We start from the raw sequence: 17,478 nt of genomic DNA on the forward strand, positions 1-17,478 counted from the left end.
ATGGAGACAGAGAGGTCCAGGAAGGGGAGAGAGGTATTAGAGATGGTCCAGGTAAACTTAAGGTTGGGGTGGAAGATGTTGGTGAAGTGGATGAACTGTTCGAGCTCCTCGTGGGAGCACAAGGCGGCGCCGATACAGTCATCAATGTAACGGAGGAAGAGGTGGGGTTTAGGGCCGGTATAGGTACGGAAGAGGGATTGTTCCACATAACCTACAAAGAGGCAGGCGTAGCTTGGGCCCATGCGGGTACCCATGGCCACCCCCTTTGTCTGTTGGAAGTGGAGGAATTGAAAGAGAAGTTGTTGAGGGTGAGGACGAGTTCGGCTAAGCGGATGAGGGTGTCAGTGGAGGGGGACTGGTCGGGCCTGCGGGACCGGAAGAAGCGGAGGGCCTTTAGGCCATCTGTATGGGGAATGCAGGTGTAGAGGGACTGGACGTCCATGGTAAAGATGAGGTGTTGGGGACCGGGGAATTGGAAGTTCTGGAGGAAGTGGAGGGCGTGGGTGGTGTCACGGACATAGGTAGGGAGTTCTTGGACCAAGGGGGAGAAAATGGAGTCCAGATAGTTGGAGATCAGTTCGGTGGGGCAGGAGCAGGCAGAGACAATGGGTCGACCAGGGCATTCAGGTTTGTGGATTTTGGGAAGGAGATAGAAGCGGGCAGTGCGGGGTTGGGGAACGATGAGGTTGGAGGCCGTGGGTGGGAGGTCATATGAGGTGACATTTCACCAATCTTAGTTTTAAAATAATAAGGAACTTGTGGGGAAATTTAAGAGAGAGTAAAGTGCCCCAGTTTTGAGTTGTTGAGTTGTTGAACAAACCAAATTTAAAAAACAGGAAGAAGAAACACGTATATTTATTTCATAATTTGGAAAGAATATAACTTTGATATCTTATGGACAAGTCATGTGGAGATTTGCAAGCATGAAATAATTGTATTCTATTGAGAGAAAGCTAATAATATAAAAGCAAATGGAAAAAGTTTGTATTTAAATAACAAATAGTACATAAATAGAGAAGAAGAATAAAGCAAGTGTTGGTCTGAGTAATTGATAATGGAAACCAAGGAAATGATGTAGGTGTCGAACGAATGTTTTGTGTCTATCTTGCGTCAGCACAGAAAATGCATTGGGGAAACTGTTAGACTTTCTGAAAGACTTACAGATCCCAAATAGATGAGAAAGGAAGTGGCTGCAGAGGTAATCGATACTTTGATTATAAACTTTAAAAATTCCTTAGCTTCTGGAAAGGTCCCAATGGATTGGAAAGCAGATGTAGCACCTTCATTCAAGCAAGGATGGAGATAGGAACCTATAGACCACTTAGCCTAGCACCTGCCATGAGAAATTATTGGAATTTATTCTTAAGCAGGTTACAGAAGAATACTTAGAAACTCTTAACACCATTAGGCAGAATGAAGATGGCTTTGTGAAATGGAAATCATGTTTAACCAGCATATTAGAGTTTGTATTTGGCAAAAGCAAGGTGGATAAAGGGGAACCTGGGATGTGGTGTATTTGTATGTTCAAATTGCATTTGATAAGGTGTCACGTCAAAGGTAAGAGTGCATGGTGTAGGGGGTAATGTATTATCATCACATATTAGCAGCACGGTGGCTCAGTGGTTAGCACTACTTCCACAGCAACAGGGACCCAGCTTCAATTCCACCCTTCGGCAACTGTCTGTGTGGAGGCTGCACATTCTCCCCATGTCTGCATGGGTTTCTTTGCCTGTTTTCTCCCAGAGGCCAAAGATGTGCAAGTTAAGTGGATTGGCTATGTTAAACTGCCAATGGTGTCCAGGGATGAATAGGTTAAGGTGCATTAGCCATGGGAAGTGTAGAGCTATGGGATAGGGTAGGGAGGTGGTTCTTGGTGGGATGCTGTTCAGAGGATCGGTGTGGACGTTGGGCCGAATGGCCTATTTCCACACTGTAGCGATTCTGTTCTGTTCCGTCCTGTTCTGTAAAGGTTTCCAAGTTGTAGCTGGTGGAATGCCATAGGGATCAATGCTGGTACTTCAACTGATAACATTCTATATCAATGACAGGGATGGTGGGACCGGATGTGTCTTATCAGCATACATGGACCCTCTGAACAGCCGCACAGGTTAGTTGGAACTTTGGTAAACGTGAGTAGATAGAGAGTCAACATTTCGGCAGAAACCCTGACGAAGGGTTTTGGCCCGAAACGTTGACTTCCCTGCTCCTCGGATGCTGTCTGACTGGCTGTGCTTTTCCAGCTCCACATTTATTAACTCTAGCTTCCGTCATCTGCAATCCTTGCTGTCTCGATTAGTAGATAGAGAGTTTGCAAAGGGATATAGGCTGGTTAAGTGAGTGAGGGAAAAAAATTGGCTGGTAGAACACAATGTGGGAAAATATGAAATTATCCATTTTGACAGGGATTGAAGAAAGGTGTGAATTATTTAATTTGAGAGATTGTAGGACTCTTTGTTACTAAGTGATCTGGGTGTCCTTGTGCATGAATCACAAAAAGTAGGTGTGCAGGGACACGAATGATTATTGCAAGACAATGGAACATTAAAGGCGTTTTCTGTGGCCGTACAGGGCCTTGGGGTATGGTTTGCTCTTGAAAAAATGTAAAATCACATTTGGAGAAGTCAAGAAAGATTCAGTCTGGGGCTGATGTTACAAAGAATCATTGAATATATTCGGTCTATGTGACTGGAGTTTAGAAAAATGAGAGGTAACCTCATTGAAACATACATGGTCCTGAGGGTACTTGAGAGAGTGGATTCCAGAGAAATGTTTCCTCATGTGGGGGAGACTAGGGACTAGAACACTGTTTAAGGTGGATAGGAGAAATGTTTTCTCTCAGAGGGTCGTTAGTATTCTGAACTGTCTTTCCCAGAAAACAGTGGAAGCTGGGCAATTGAATTTATGCAAGGCTAAATTGGATAGATTTTTGATAGACAAGGGAGTCGAGGGTTATGGAGAGCAGACAAGAAAGTGGAGTTGGAACCTTAATCATGGCCTTATTAAATGGCATAACAGGCTGGAAGGGTGAAATGACCAACACTAGCTCAAAGTTCTGTGCTCCTATGTATTTTAATGTATTAATACTGGATGAAATTGAGTTTTTCACTTCTTTCAAAACAAAGTGTGTATGCATTCTGCAAAGTTACTGGGAGAATGTGTAAAGGGTGATCTTTAATCAAGGTTGCGCATTTGTCCCTTTGTTTTGCACTTTCCCTACAGCACTGTGATTATCTGTTGAGTATAATAGATACTAATTGGAGCCTTTCACAAAAGCATTTTTATGCAAATGGACCACACCAGGCAATGTATGGCAAATATTCATGATTTAGAGATTATGGGTCAGGGGAGGGTGATTGGGAAGTGTTGGGGGAAGGATGTAGCTCCCCAATATTGATCTAATCTTTTTTTTCCTTTTAGACGATTGAACACTCTGAATAAGTGTGCTGTGATGAAACTAGAAATCAGCCCACAGAGAAAAAGAGTAAGTTTTACTTTTGGACTTTTTCTGTAGAATTGGTAACAACACACCTCATCTTTCAAGTATGTTTAGATTTTCATTGATATCAGTCAAAGCAGTTGCCATAGACATTATTTAAGGTGCTAATAGCGACGGTGAGATAAGCTTTTCATGGTTCGATGCCATGATGGATTTTCACTAATTTTCAATTGTAGCTGTATTGTTTGGGTGCGAGATTGTCAGGCACTTCTCACAGCGCCAAAAATCAAAGATCATGTTCCTGTGGACAAATACCAAACATGTCTTCATAAACGGATTGTGATGGCTCAAGAACACAGTTCACCACCATCTTCTGGAGGGATTGGCAATAAATACTGGCTCAGCCAGCGATGCCCATATCCCATGAAAAAGAAAAGCATTGGTCAGGGAATGGGTTGCTAGTCACCACTAATCCACTCCCTTAAGCCTGGGACTGGGGAGCTTAGAGGAAGGGAGAGATATGATTAATAAAAACACAATAGAATTAGAGAAGGTGTGAATATGTAGGACAGTCTGAATAAGTGCATTACTAATTCCAAAGCAAAGTTCCAATAGAAAGTATTAGCCAGAAAGATTGTTATTGCAGCCTTTTTGTTCAAAGAATTGAACTATTAGGATTTAGTTTTGTGTTTTGATGATTACAACATTTCCCTTTGTAATACTTATCAGCCAGGCGAGAGACCGCAGTTGTATCTCTCAAATTTAATCTCTGGTTTCATGGGTTAAAGAAAAACTATCAGTGGAAGTGGCTCACCATCAGGTATTCACAAAATAGGCTAATTGTCCTGTGATGCAGTGCAATGACAACAGCTTGCATTGATATAGAAAAGATGCACAAAGATGTTGCTGGGATTGGAGGGTTTGAGCTATAAGCAGAGGCTGAATATAGTCATAGAGAAGTACAGCACGGAAACAGACCCTTTCAGCATTTCTGAAGAAGGGTCTAGACCCGAAACGTCAGCTTTCCTGCTCCTCTGATGCTGCTTGGCCTGCTGTGTTCATCCAGCTCTACACCTTGTTATCTAATATTCTTGTAAATCTTTTCTGAACCCTTTCAAGTTTAACAATATCTTTGTAGGCTGGGGCATTTTTTGCCTGGAGCATCGGAGGCTGAGGGGTGACCTTATACAGGTTTATAAAATCATGAGGGGCATGGATAGGATGAATAGTGAAGGTCTTTTTTCCCATGCAGGGGAGTCCAAAACTAGAGATCATAGGTTTAAGGCGAGAGGGGAAAGATTTAAAAGGGTCCTGACGGGCAACATTTTCACACAGAGGGTTGTGTATGGAATGAACTGCCAGAAGAAGTGGTGGATTCTGGAAAAATTACAACATTTAAAAGGCATCTGGACGGGTATATGAATGGGAAGGGTTTAGCGGGATATGGGCCAAATGCTGGCAAATGGGACTAGATCAGTTTAGGATATTTGGTTGGCATGCTGTATAACTCTATGACTCATTCCGAATGTAGCAAAACATTCCAAGATATTTCACCAAAATGCAGCATAAAAATTTAGAAACCAAATCACATTAAGTGACATCAGGAAAGATGACAAAAAAAAGGTCAGAGATTAGATTTATGGAGCACCTTAAAGTGAGAAGAGGCAGAGAGATTTAGGGAGGGAATTCCATAGTTTACAGGCTCATCTGCCAATAGTTGACCAATTAACTTTAGAGATATGCAACAAGATTTGAATTGGAGGAGCACTCTGGAGTTAGAGATAGGGAAGACAAGGCCATGGAGGGATTTAAATACAATTGTGAAAATTTCTAAATTGCAGCTTTACTTAATCAGGAATCAAATGTAGCTCAACAAACAGCAAAGAGATGCGTTGATGGGACATGATGAGTATTAGGATGCAGCAGCAGAGTTTTGGATCACCTCAATGTCATGGAGAACGGAAGATCAGAAATCAGAATCGACAAATATCTATCAGTTCATTCATTCAGTCAGTCTATAAATTTGTCTACATACTAATGAAGCTGGTATTCAGTGGGCCAGGAGGACAAACAAAGATCCCTGTTGACCTGCAAATGAGTAAGGGAAAGAGATTACTTGCTCATTCCATTTGGTGCCGCCCTGCCTCAAATAGGAATGTATATTTGCATGCTAGGACCATGGTTGGAAATTCTTGCCCTGTTGCCTTTCTCTTGTCAGATTATGGTATTTAGTCATCAGCATGCTACTGTGATTTGAGATTGAGGTAGATAAAAGTTCACCCAGGTATTTGCTTCTGTAAATATAGTTTTGTAAAACAAGTGTATAACATAGTGTAATCTCAACTGCCATCTAGCTTCAGTACATACAGATTCTGAGATCAAAGCTGCCCCTCAGTTTAAGGTCTTCATTACTTGTTACACAATGTAAACATCAATAAAGGATGGTTTCGAAAAAAAAGAATGTGTAGCTCATTGCAGTTCTGTTTGTTGGACGTGACATTATTCAAATACCTTGCAGCATGTGTCTTTTATAAAAAAAATTTCTGGCACTCATTTAAAACTTTACTGGGGAAAAGCTTGCAAACTTATGCTTTACAAAGTCCTACAATTAAGAATTTGAAAATTTCCTGGCTTTATTGCAAAATCATAACATTTTTGGCAGAATTAAACCAAGAAATAGACAGGATTGCCAAAAAAGTAAATAGTTATATAATCGTTAATTCCTTTTTCAAATTCTCAATGTTACACAAGATAATAGTTTACTTACATGTAGATTATTAACTACCATGGTTCTTGGAAAAGGCATCCATTTTGAACTTGGAAACAATGAAATTATAAATTATTCTGGGCAAAAATAGTACATGGATGCTGTACAAATCTCTCTGATAATTTCAGCCACTATTTTAACAGAACAATTCTATTTAAGTGTCGTACAAATGCTTTAAGTATTAACTTGTCTTACGCTCCTTTGTTGAAGTGACCATTTTGTGGATGAGCCTTGGCAGTGCATGACAGAAACATAAGTTAGCCTGCAGCATTAGCCTCAAAGTCTGGTCAATAAACCAGTAATGTTAGAAAGACAGTTGACAATATTGAACTATTTTAACACCCACTCAAAAAATATATTTTTAAATTAGAAGTCTGTAATGCGAGCAAGTCACTATGCAAGTTAAAGAAGCTTGACTTCATAATTGTCGGTGCTTGATGTCTGAGAATGGTGATTAGGCACAGTGTTAAATTACAGAGCAATGGGTCAGATCTGAAACTCCCCAGGTTAGCTCTGCAGTGTCATCTGTAACAGGCGACAGGGGAGGACCCTGGGGCAGTAACTCTGGAGATTTAATGGCCATGTGTCGCCATCTCATTAGTCACAGTTGGGAGAGACAGAAGTCCTCAGACAAGTGCTGTAATAGTCAAAATTGGATAAAGCTTTGAGGTATGTCGTAATTATCATTAAGGGAATTATAAAAGGAGGTAGCTGTTACAAGGGTTTTGGGTATTTTGTGAAACTGCATCCAGTGCTTTATTTTGTTACTGGCATTCAGCTGGGGAATAAGAAATGTTTTCTCTCTATAGTGGGGTACTACAGCTCATGTCAAAAACAGTGTTAAAATGCTTATTGTTCATGCCTTTTACAATGACAAGCAGCAAAAACACTCAGTAACACAATTTCATTTACTAGACTGGGTACAAACAGAAATTCAACGACAAAGTAAAATTGTATGAATGCACAGCTGCTTCCTCAAGATTTGACACATTTTATATAGGACCACTTCATCAAAACCAGTCACTAGCTGTTGTCCCAACCTGAAACATCAAGTTTCCTGCTCCTCTGATGCTGCCTGGCCTGCTGTGTTCCTCCAGCTCCACACTGTGTTATCTCTGGCTCCAGCATCAGCAGTTCTTACTATCCCTAGCTGTTATCTTTATCTCTGTAGGCATCGAGGGTCAAGAATTTTCTCAGATCTGCTGTAACTTCACTGTAAAATAAACAGGGTTTCTGCTGGAGATACAGCAACAAGCAAAAGAAAATCCCCTTTTGTGTACCCCACGATACTGTCTAAATAAGATTCAGTGATGAAAAGTGAAAGGGATACATGCTGTTTTTTCAGCAAGAGAAGCATTTGTTATGCTTCAATACAGTGGGTTTCATTTCTTTGTCTAACAGTAAGTTTGCATATTAATACCATGATTTGAACTCAATCTCAGCATTTACGCACGTGAGTGAGTTTTGACAACTCTCCTTAACCACTCCCAATTCCTTTCAGAGCGAAGATTCAGATGAAGATGAGCCTTGTGCTATCAGTGGGCGATGGACCTTCCAGCGGGACAGTAAACGATGGTCACGGGTGGAGGAACTTGATGTTTTTCCACCAGCAGAGGTTACAAATGGTATCTCTGTTGATGAAGCTTTGCTGAAAAATGCAATGAGTCATGAGAGTGTACTAACTGATCTGAGTGAACGGCAAGAAGTGGCATCAGTTCACAGTGCCAGCAGCGCAGAGAGCAATGGCATAAACATACGAAAGAACATAGACACCACAAGGACAAATTCTGAGATCAGTGTCATTTCCTCAGGGACCTCGATTAACAGTGTTGAAACACCTAGTACCCTCCCTTCGCCAAAGGACATCTCCAGTTTTACTTTCAGTGCAAAAACTGAAAGGAACACAAAATCTAAAGCCAAGAGCTTCTTAAAGAGGATGGAGAGCCTGCGCATCAAAAGTTCTCACAGCAAAAAGAAACTTCCTTCGAAAAATAACCTGGTCATCAGTGGACCTGTACTCCAGGAAGGCATTGATGAGGAAAAATTGAAACGCTTGAACTGTATTGAGATAACTGCACTCAATGGCAACCATATGAATTCTTCAGTGGTACGAAGTCAAACTGTTTCTTATTCAACGCAGACAAGTAGCAGCAGTAGCCAGTCAGAGACAAGTAGTGCAGTCAGCACGCCCAGCCCTATCACCAGAACTCGTAGCCATAGCACTTGCAATAAGCGAAGTGGAATGTATTTAGAAGGCTTTGACCCTTTCAGTCAATCAATGCTGAATGACACCAGACAACAAAACTTAAAGAATCAGAAGGCTGTAGAAGAGGACATCATTTTCTATATACCAGAGGATCACAAGCCAGGCACCTTTCCAAAAGCACTTTCAAATGGCAACACTTCCCCTCCAGACAGCACTTCTGTGAACTGGAGAAATGGAAGTCTTCATGGTCATAGACACTGTAGCCTGACTCGAGAGAACAGTGCTGACAGCTCAAAGGAGTCTAGTTTCGGACGGAGACGAAACTCGTGCAGCTCTGCAGGCAGCTGCCTTAGTATCTATGACAATGTGCCTGGGTCCCATCTTTATTCCAGCACCGGTGACCTGGCAGATCTAGGCAATGAGGAGGACATTTTCCCAGAACTGGATGACATTCTACACCATGTCAATGGACTACAAAGGATTGTAAACCAGTGGTCAGAAAAGCTCTCTGATGAGGGAGATTCAGATTCAGCAATGGATTCCATTTCTCCCTGCCCATCTTCCCCCAAACAAATACACCTGGACATTGAAAATGGAAGGGTCTCCCCAAGTGATATTGACAGTACTGGGAACTCCATCACTGAGACAGAGGATCAATCAGTAATCCGCGAAAGGAGGGACTCGGGTGTTGGTGCATCACTGACAAGATCTAACAGGTCAGTAAAATCACTTGTACTTACAATGCCACAGGAAATTAATTACTTTGAATAATATAAGATCATTTAACATTGGAGCATGCATAGACAAAGTATAGCTTTCCTTTTGGCAAATGAAAGAAACCTACTTTACATGTGCTACTCTTTGATTGTGTCCAGGTACCTCAATACTTAGAAATCAGCCTTTGTTCTCAGTTGCAGAATCCTTTAATTTGCTGAATACTGAATAGTGTTTTCTCAGTAAATATTTGTATAATTAACATAAAAGCTGAACATTGTTTTATTTTTCAACTTATGGTTTTAGTGGTAGTCTGCCAAGTTTGTTACACCAATCTGTAAAATCCAGTTTCCTTAGACTAGGGAAAATCCTGGCTTCCAACTCCTCTCACCAATGACCCTGAAAAATATGAAACCAAAGATCATATTAACCATTCACTCTTGAATTTCCTATTCTTCTCAGTCCTATCATCATCCCATGTATTTAACAGCAGTCAATCTCTAATGCTTGTAAACAAACTTATATTCTGTATTTAAAAGATTAAGGGATGATTTGATCAAAGTCTTCAACATATTAACAAAAAAGGCCAGGGTAGGTCAAGATAAACCATTTCCACTGGTTGAGAATTCTAGAACTAGGAGGTAGAGTCTGAGAATTAGGGCCAGCCTGTTCAGGAGAGATGTTAGGGAGCGTTTCTACACGGAAAGGATATTAGATGTTCGGAACTGTCTTCCGCAAATGGCAGTGGACACTAGATATTTTGTTAATTTTAAACTGAGATTTTTTTTATGATAAGCAAAGGCATTAAGGGATATGGGTCAAAGGCATGCACATGGAGTTAGGCCACCAATCAGCCATGATCTCATTGAAAGTTAGAACAGGCTGGCAGGGCTGAATGGCCTAGTCCTGTTCCCATGTTTCTATGTATCACTCTTTACCATTTCCCTATTGTGTTCCACTTTTGCTCCCACCTGATATTCCCTGGCCCTTACAATCTTGTACTGCCAACTTTCTTTTAAATTGATTCATGAGATGGTATTCATTTCCCATCCCTAATCAAAATAAAATCTTTGTAGCAGTTTGCTACAATTGAGAGACATGTTAAGACATTTCAGAGGGTAGATAAAACAATAAAGTTCTGATTGGACTAGAATAACATATAAATATATCTGATTGAGGATGGCATGTTCCTTTCCTAAAGGACATTAGTGAACCTGTTGGATTACCAAGAACAAGCCAGTAACTTTATGATCACTTTTTATACTGATATTTCCGGATTAGTATAAACAAGTTTCAAACTGCAATTGTGGGATTTGCAGCAAGGTTCTGTGAATTATTAGTCTAGTAACATAACTGCTACACTCATGCAGAAGTTTTCTCTATTACACGCATCAGATTAGGTTTTATACTTGTAGTGTTATCTCCAGCAAGAATGATGTTCTATTGTCATCAGGACTGGGAAGACACACGGGGTGGATGTCAATGGTGGGAAGGGTGACAGAGACAATGTGATGAGGCTGCAGAAGCAGATTAACCAGTAAATATATGTAATGAACAGTAACATAATACATGAACAGTACGCAACAAAAGGAGGTCAAGGTACTGATGGAACACCTCAGTGAAAGCTTTAGAATGGAATCTCATGGCAAAGAGTGATAAGGAAGTTTTCCCTTAACTTTACAGGGTGGGTATGAATGTTTGGAATAAAAAATGAGTTCAAAGCAGAGCTGCATAGTGTTTTTTTGGAAAACAGAAATGAGGAGTTCTGAGGCGATATGTATGTGTGTCACATGTCACTTTGAAACTGTCTAGATAGTCATCTGGTGCTATCCATTTCCTTTGATTATCGTAAGTATTGTACAGATCTGTATTAGAATATCAAGAATACTTAGAATATTTAAGTAGATGCTAAAAAATAAATTTTAGTTCTGCAGCTGGGATTCAATATAGATAAAGTGATTAACTCAAAATTTTAATACATAATTTTAAAACCATGTTAAAAATAGGTATGATTATATTGTATGGGTTTAGTCTCACATCACTACCACTAAAGAAATCTTGTAATAATTTACTTTGCTTTTTGCAATACCAGGTACAACTACTGAACTTTAAAACAGATTTTACTGATGTTTTAATTCAGAAAGAATATCTAAACACACTTTAATTGTTTCAAGTTTCATGCATTATGTGATAATTCTCTTAATCCTGTTGGAGTAATTAAATAAAAGATCATACATGCTAAACTCCTACCAAAAAATACTGATACTCTTGACTTACTAATTATTATCATTTATTTAAATAGACGACAGAGATTTCGCTGGGGCAGTTTCCAGATCTCACATAGACCAAGCTTAAATTCAGCATCCCTGCAAATCAACAGCCAATCTGTGGCTCAGATGAACCTGCTGCAGAAATTCTCTCTCCTGAAGCTCACCGCCCTCATGGAGAAATATTCACCTTCTAATAAGCATGGTTTTAACTGGTAGGTACTCGGACATAACAAAATGACCAGAAATGAATAACGTTTATCGACATCTTTGTGATAAACCATTGTCATTTGCTAGTTATCAAAGTGTGAACTGTAAAGTGCCTTTGGAATGCATGTGTCGGTGACATCTCACCTTATAAACAGAGAGTTGAAAAGGAAAGGTATTGTGCCAGTACCAAATATTGCCAACAAACATTTATAGATCCTGTTAGTTTAAAAAATAAGGCAGATAATATGTAACTATTATTATTGATGGTAAACACCGGTCTAATATGTAATAGTCTAGTGTACAAATATCAAATTTCTTTCCACAATAAACTAATTATATCTACACCATTCTAACGTTACATCTAATGCTACGTTTCGTGATCAGGATCAGAAGAGGTTATAGTTTGTCATGTCCTTGTTGCAATTGGTATCTGAGATTTGGGGCTAGCTTTTCAATTTTAACTTGGTGAAAATTTATGGGACCTCCAGGAATCTTGCACCAGATCATGTGTTTTGCCTTGCATTTGGTCACTGGAAGAATGGGCTATCGGGTTGCTACTCAACTTGTGAATCATTCCAGTATTCACATTATTCACTAAGGAGAGACAGTGAAGATACAAAAATAAACCTTATGTAGAACACAGACTGATGAACAGTCTGTCAGGCTGTAATGTTTACACTCAATTTCACTTGTTTCCAAGGCACAGTTGTTTGCAACATGGCGGATGTTACCTGGGACAAAGCTAGGATTTAGAATAGGCAAACAGCAATATCAAAACAAAAATTGGGAACATGCTGCTTTCAATTCCACTTCTTTATTTTTGCCCCCATTCCCCCTCTCACCCGCCTCATTGTTGTACATGACCCCTTTAAGAATCGTTACTTTCAGCAATTTCATTACTGTGAATTTCTTGGTCAGTTTTCTGTGAACCATTACTCAAAGTGGTAACTTTCTTTCCAATTCCTTTAAAAATGATATTACGTTTTTTCATAATGTCCAATAATACTCCCATTGTCTAATCTATTCTAAGAAATGTTTATGACTTCAAGTATGGCTCCATCCTTCCTCGATCCCGAAACAGTAGCACTTTTGTATATCAAACAGAACAATATCCAGTATGTTTCTTTTTTAGACCACACATGATTTAATAATTAAGTTAAATGCAGCAATCCATCCTGAATTCATGGGGTATTTTTGTTGCACTTGCCATTTCAAGAAGCACATGACAAGCATAAGCTGTGGATGTTTACTTGATTTCTCCAGAGTTACTCATCAAACTGTGTTTCCCACTGGCAGTATCTGAGCTTTCACAGCAATCCCATACCTTCGTAAATGATAGTGGGCATTCTAGCTGCCTCAGGGCTTGATAGAACCAGGCTCTGGTTACACAAAAGCCTCATTATCAATATGGTTGTTCAGCCCAGGACAACAAGAAGTGGCATCAGTTAGTGCTGTGGAACATTAGATTTCATTTTGCCTTAGTTACAAATCAACTAGAGATCATTTTTGTTTTTTGCCCAGAGCTGAATGTTATCATTGACAGTAGATCATGTCAGTAGTGTGGCCAACAGGCCCTGGAGTTTGTTTGATGTTTCAGAATTTTAAAAAAAATCAATATCAGATTGGATTACTGACAATTAGAGAATCAACGCGGATATTGGTACTTCATAGAGGATGCCAAAGAGAGGTCTTGGCACTGGCATAATGAAGGGAACATGTGCCAGGCTATTTCAAACAGCAGATGAAAAATTACAATTAACCCTTAATCTGCTGATAGGTTCAGGGAAGTTTCTGTATCACCAGACCAATTCATGTTTAATTACAGCTTGTGCTGTAAGATTATGAGGTGAACGTTGATATTAGAGCAATAAAAGTACTTAAACAGCTACTCTGCTTGATTAACTCTAAACGTTTGGGTAGATTTTAACAATTGCTAGAGCATACAAACTGGCAGTTGGGAGTTGACTGCCTGCTGTAGAACCTGCCCAGTTTTTCATTTCACATACCACTCAGTGAGTGCCATCACACTCAGTATCTGCCCCACACAGCACAAATCTGTCTGAACTTTACATCAAACTAAGACATAACTGTTCTCAACTTCATCCTGTTCTTTTGTCATTCCTGCTGTCATACCCTGTTCCCAAATTAGACATGAAAGTGACATGAGAATAAGAATGATTTGCTTCTGGCAAATAACCATATTGTTTGCATCCCCTCATCCTGGCAATATTTAGGCAAAAATACCTTATTAATAATGACTACCCCTTCAGAAAGTATTATTAATTATTGGTTGAAGACCATGCTTCACTGTGAAAGCTCACATAGAATGTTAATAGGTTATTGAACTATGTTAATGTTTCCACAGTAAATAATTTTCACTAAAATGTGATTTCAGGCTGTATCTAATACTTATCATGTTCTTGTAAAAGAGCCAGATTCTTAAAAATATGTATTGACACTGCTCCTCACTGCCTGCTTCATTGTGGTCATAGTGCCTTGTCTCCACTGAAGTCCTTCCAGCTGGCAACTTAAATACAATGCAAAATGTTTGGAATTGCAGTCCAAGAATGCACTGCCTACTTCATTAAACTGCCAATATCCTCATCTAATGGTCTAACATCTTTGTAGATTCACCTGTCCGTGTGCTGTATTTTCTTTCTTCCTCTCCTGACCATTTGTACAAAACTCTATGCCCATCAATCGAGCTCCATTCCAAGTGTGTGTGAGATGTATTGGTCCTCATGCTGGTCCATGTTCACTCTTTTCCAGGGCTGTCCCCAAGTTTATGAAGAGGATCAAGGCTCCAGACTACAAGGACCGTAACGTTTTTGGGGTTCCTCTGCTGGTAAATGTCCAGCGCTCAGGGCAGCCTCTCCCTCAGAGCATTCAACAAGCCATGCGCTACCTCCGCAATCAGTGTCTGGATCAGGTCAGTATCTTACTACAGAGATTGTGAAAAGGGGACATAATGGCAGTTCATCATGGTTCTTGTAAACTGGTTAATCGGTTGAAGCATTGGGCTGGATTTAGACTCCCCCCAGATAATTCAGTGGCATCAGTGGGTTTAAATGAGGTCAGTCTAGCCAATGGATCCCCTCCAGGGCTTGAGGATAATGAATGATGAATCCCAGGCAACAAATACTCTGCATTTCCTGATAGGCAGCCTTTTAAGGGTCCTCCTATAAGGGGCTCAACATCTGTCAGTTTAAGGGATAGATCCTTTGCACCTCAGTTGTGTGCTGCCCCTTTATTTTGGACCAAATCCTCTGGGCCCACATTTCTGCTTGAGGCTTTGCCCCCAAGAATGTTAGCTCAGCACAAAGAAAATGTCTCCTTCAATCATTCACTGCAAAAGGACTTTGGAGACTGAGTCTATCTGTCAGTCACCAGCTTTCACTGGGCAGGTAGAGACGCTAAATCAAGGAGACAGGATCAAGTCATGTTAATTACATTTTAATTATGTGCATTTCAATGAGCTTTCTGCTACCAAAGTGTAAGTTTCCTGTTTTGTTTTCTTCCCATCGTTGACCTAATCGCTCACATTTCCCTGCTGCTGGGAGTCTTAATATATGTCATCCTGTAGAATTCTCTACCTTGCCTGCTCAAGAAGGCTTCCCAAAATTTTCCCTGCCCTCTTGATGTTGACAAAAATGAATTGGTTTATGTCATTTTTGCAACTGAAGTAGTAAAATGTTAACGTGCGATATTTGCCATTTTATTTAACACAGGAGACTCTTTTGTTGTGATCTACGGGTCAACTTAGATCTGACAAAAGTTGCTGATTGAATGCAAGTTGCTCTTTTTCTGCTGTTATAATTGATCATTCCTTACAAATGTTTTTAAACTCATGTTTTTAATATTGTTAATCAATAGGTTGGTCTATTTCGGAAATCTGGAGTCAAGTCCCGGATTCAAGCCTTGCGGCAGATGAATGAAACTTGCACAGACAGCATAAGCTATGAAGGCCAGTCAGCATATGATGTGGCAGACATGCTTAAACAATATTTTAGGGATCTGCCTGAGCCACTGATGACCAGCAAACTCTCAGAGACATTTCTTCAAATCTACCAGTGTAAGTAATAACTGAAGAGAAGATTTTGCAGCACAGAAGACGTTCTCAGATCTAAATACAATGGATGGTCTTTGTCTTTGATTAATGATCAAAGTGAAATTTAATCCATGAGATATAGGGAAACAAGCTCCAAAAACACTTGATTGTTCTTGTGCCCAGCTGCCTCTCCCTTGCTAGGCTTTAACACGAGTCCTGGGCTCAGATCCCTGTTTGACAACATGGCCATTCTTTAGGACATGGTGTCTCATTCCCCCCCTCCACTGGATCTCTGAAGATTAATTTGTTATTGTACAGAATGCTTTTAATGCATTTGTAGAAGGAGGGTCATGGGGCAAACTGGGAGACATCATCCTGTGGGGGATACAAATCGTCTACTTTTTATGGTCTAAAATTCTTTGGTTGGATTTACAGGCATCTTTAGAGAGGCCACCCAGATGCAACTGTAGCCTTCCAAAGGTATTTAAATCATGGGAACTCCCACTGACCCAGCAAACTTTGCCTGGGTCTTGTTAAAGCCTGGACCAACTGTGTTAGGAATGGGTGTTTGCTTTGGGGAAACGGAGAAGTCCATGTTTCATTTCGAACACCAGCATTTCCCGGGCAGGTGATGAAATAGTATTTTACCGTGTTTAACACTTGCAAATGAGGAAATAAATTTATCTTGTTATTTCTGAAATTCATAAAAGTGGTTCAATAATGCCACATTGTAATTTGACAAGTTCTGTGTGACAAATCTATGAACATGAGACTGGTTTCTTGAGTGTTTAGAGCATTATGATTTTGTAAACAATTTATGTATGTAAAGGTCTGAGAGGGAGGTCACTGTTTAAATATCCCTGCTGATACATTTCTTCTTGTTCCTGTGTAAATAATCTGAGGGTGTTCTATTTTAAACTGGTGTGTATTTTGAAGATTATGCATGTTTTGAAGATTGTCTATATTTTGCAATAGTATTATGTTTTGACAATAATCTTATTTGCTGTCAGTATCAGGATTTTCTTAAGTGTTCTCCCTGAAATAGTTTGCATATATTTTCAGCTCAGCTCATAGCACAAGGAAAACAAAATAACCTTACACGGACTCATCAATCATCATGTGTTGGAGCACCCTTGGCCTCCTAATAAAAACATAAAACCTTGACCATGCATTTAAGAACCAGAAAGGAAGTTGTTTCTTTCTGTTTGGGATAAAACAATATGTGCTGAATTTTTGTCGAGTTTAAAATATGCCGTGTAGCAATAGAGTACTTTTTGCTTTCCATTTTGCTCCACATAAAAACAACATGTTAAAAACATACGGTGAAATAAGGTCCAGGTATGAGATAAGTGTTGAAAATTGTAGAAAAAGCTCATTCATTTCACTAGTATTTTCTCTCTCTCTCTGTCTCTCTCTGCTGAAGTCAGGAGCAGGAAAGTGGTTGACTTCTTTTTAACCCCAGTCTCTGTTTTGTAAATTGTCACAGCAGTTGTATCATCTCTAGTTAGCCTAGGAGAGATCAGGCCATTTAAACTGGACCAAAAAATGGAGTGTTTTTTTTTTCTATCTGCAAAGTCAATTTTATTGCTAAAGCAGAGGCATCCTAGTCTCTTATGCTTCAGTTCCACATTGCCACTGCATTTATCAGCTTAAACTGAAAGCACCTCCATTGAAGCTTGAGAAGAATACATCAGTTTCCATTTTCATTTCAATCATCAGCCTCTGTCTCAGTTTGTGAATGATATTGTTATTTATCAGTCTGTGAGTGATATTGTTTAGCTATCAGCCTGTGAGTGATATTGTTTAGTTATCAGCCTGTGAGTGATATTG

General features: G+C 39.8%; 1 protein-coding gene across 1 annotated transcript in view; it reads left to right on the forward strand.

Moving 5' to 3' along the window:
- LOC109917598 (rho GTPase-activating protein 7) overlaps positions 1–17,478 on the forward strand; it is a 51,026-nt gene that overhangs the window by 21,405 nt on the left and 12,143 nt on the right. The window contains exons 4-8 of the mRNA XM_048600668.1: positions 3,418–3,481; positions 7,705–9,125; positions 11,426–11,605; positions 14,370–14,529; positions 15,474–15,672. Of these exons, the coding sequence (XP_048456625.1) occupies positions 3,418–3,481; positions 7,705–9,125; positions 11,426–11,605; positions 14,370–14,529; positions 15,474–15,672 (2,024 nt within the window). The remainder of the gene's footprint in view (positions 1–3,417; positions 3,482–7,704; positions 9,126–11,425; positions 11,606–14,369; positions 14,530–15,473; positions 15,673–17,478) is intronic.

The sequence above is a fragment of the Rhincodon typus genome, chromosome 1 (assembly GCF_021869965.1).
Source record: "Rhincodon typus isolate 14 chromosome 1, sRhiTyp1.1, whole genome shotgun sequence".
In the NCBI taxonomy this organism is placed as follows: domain Eukaryota; kingdom Metazoa; phylum Chordata; class Chondrichthyes; order Orectolobiformes; family Rhincodontidae; genus Rhincodon; species Rhincodon typus.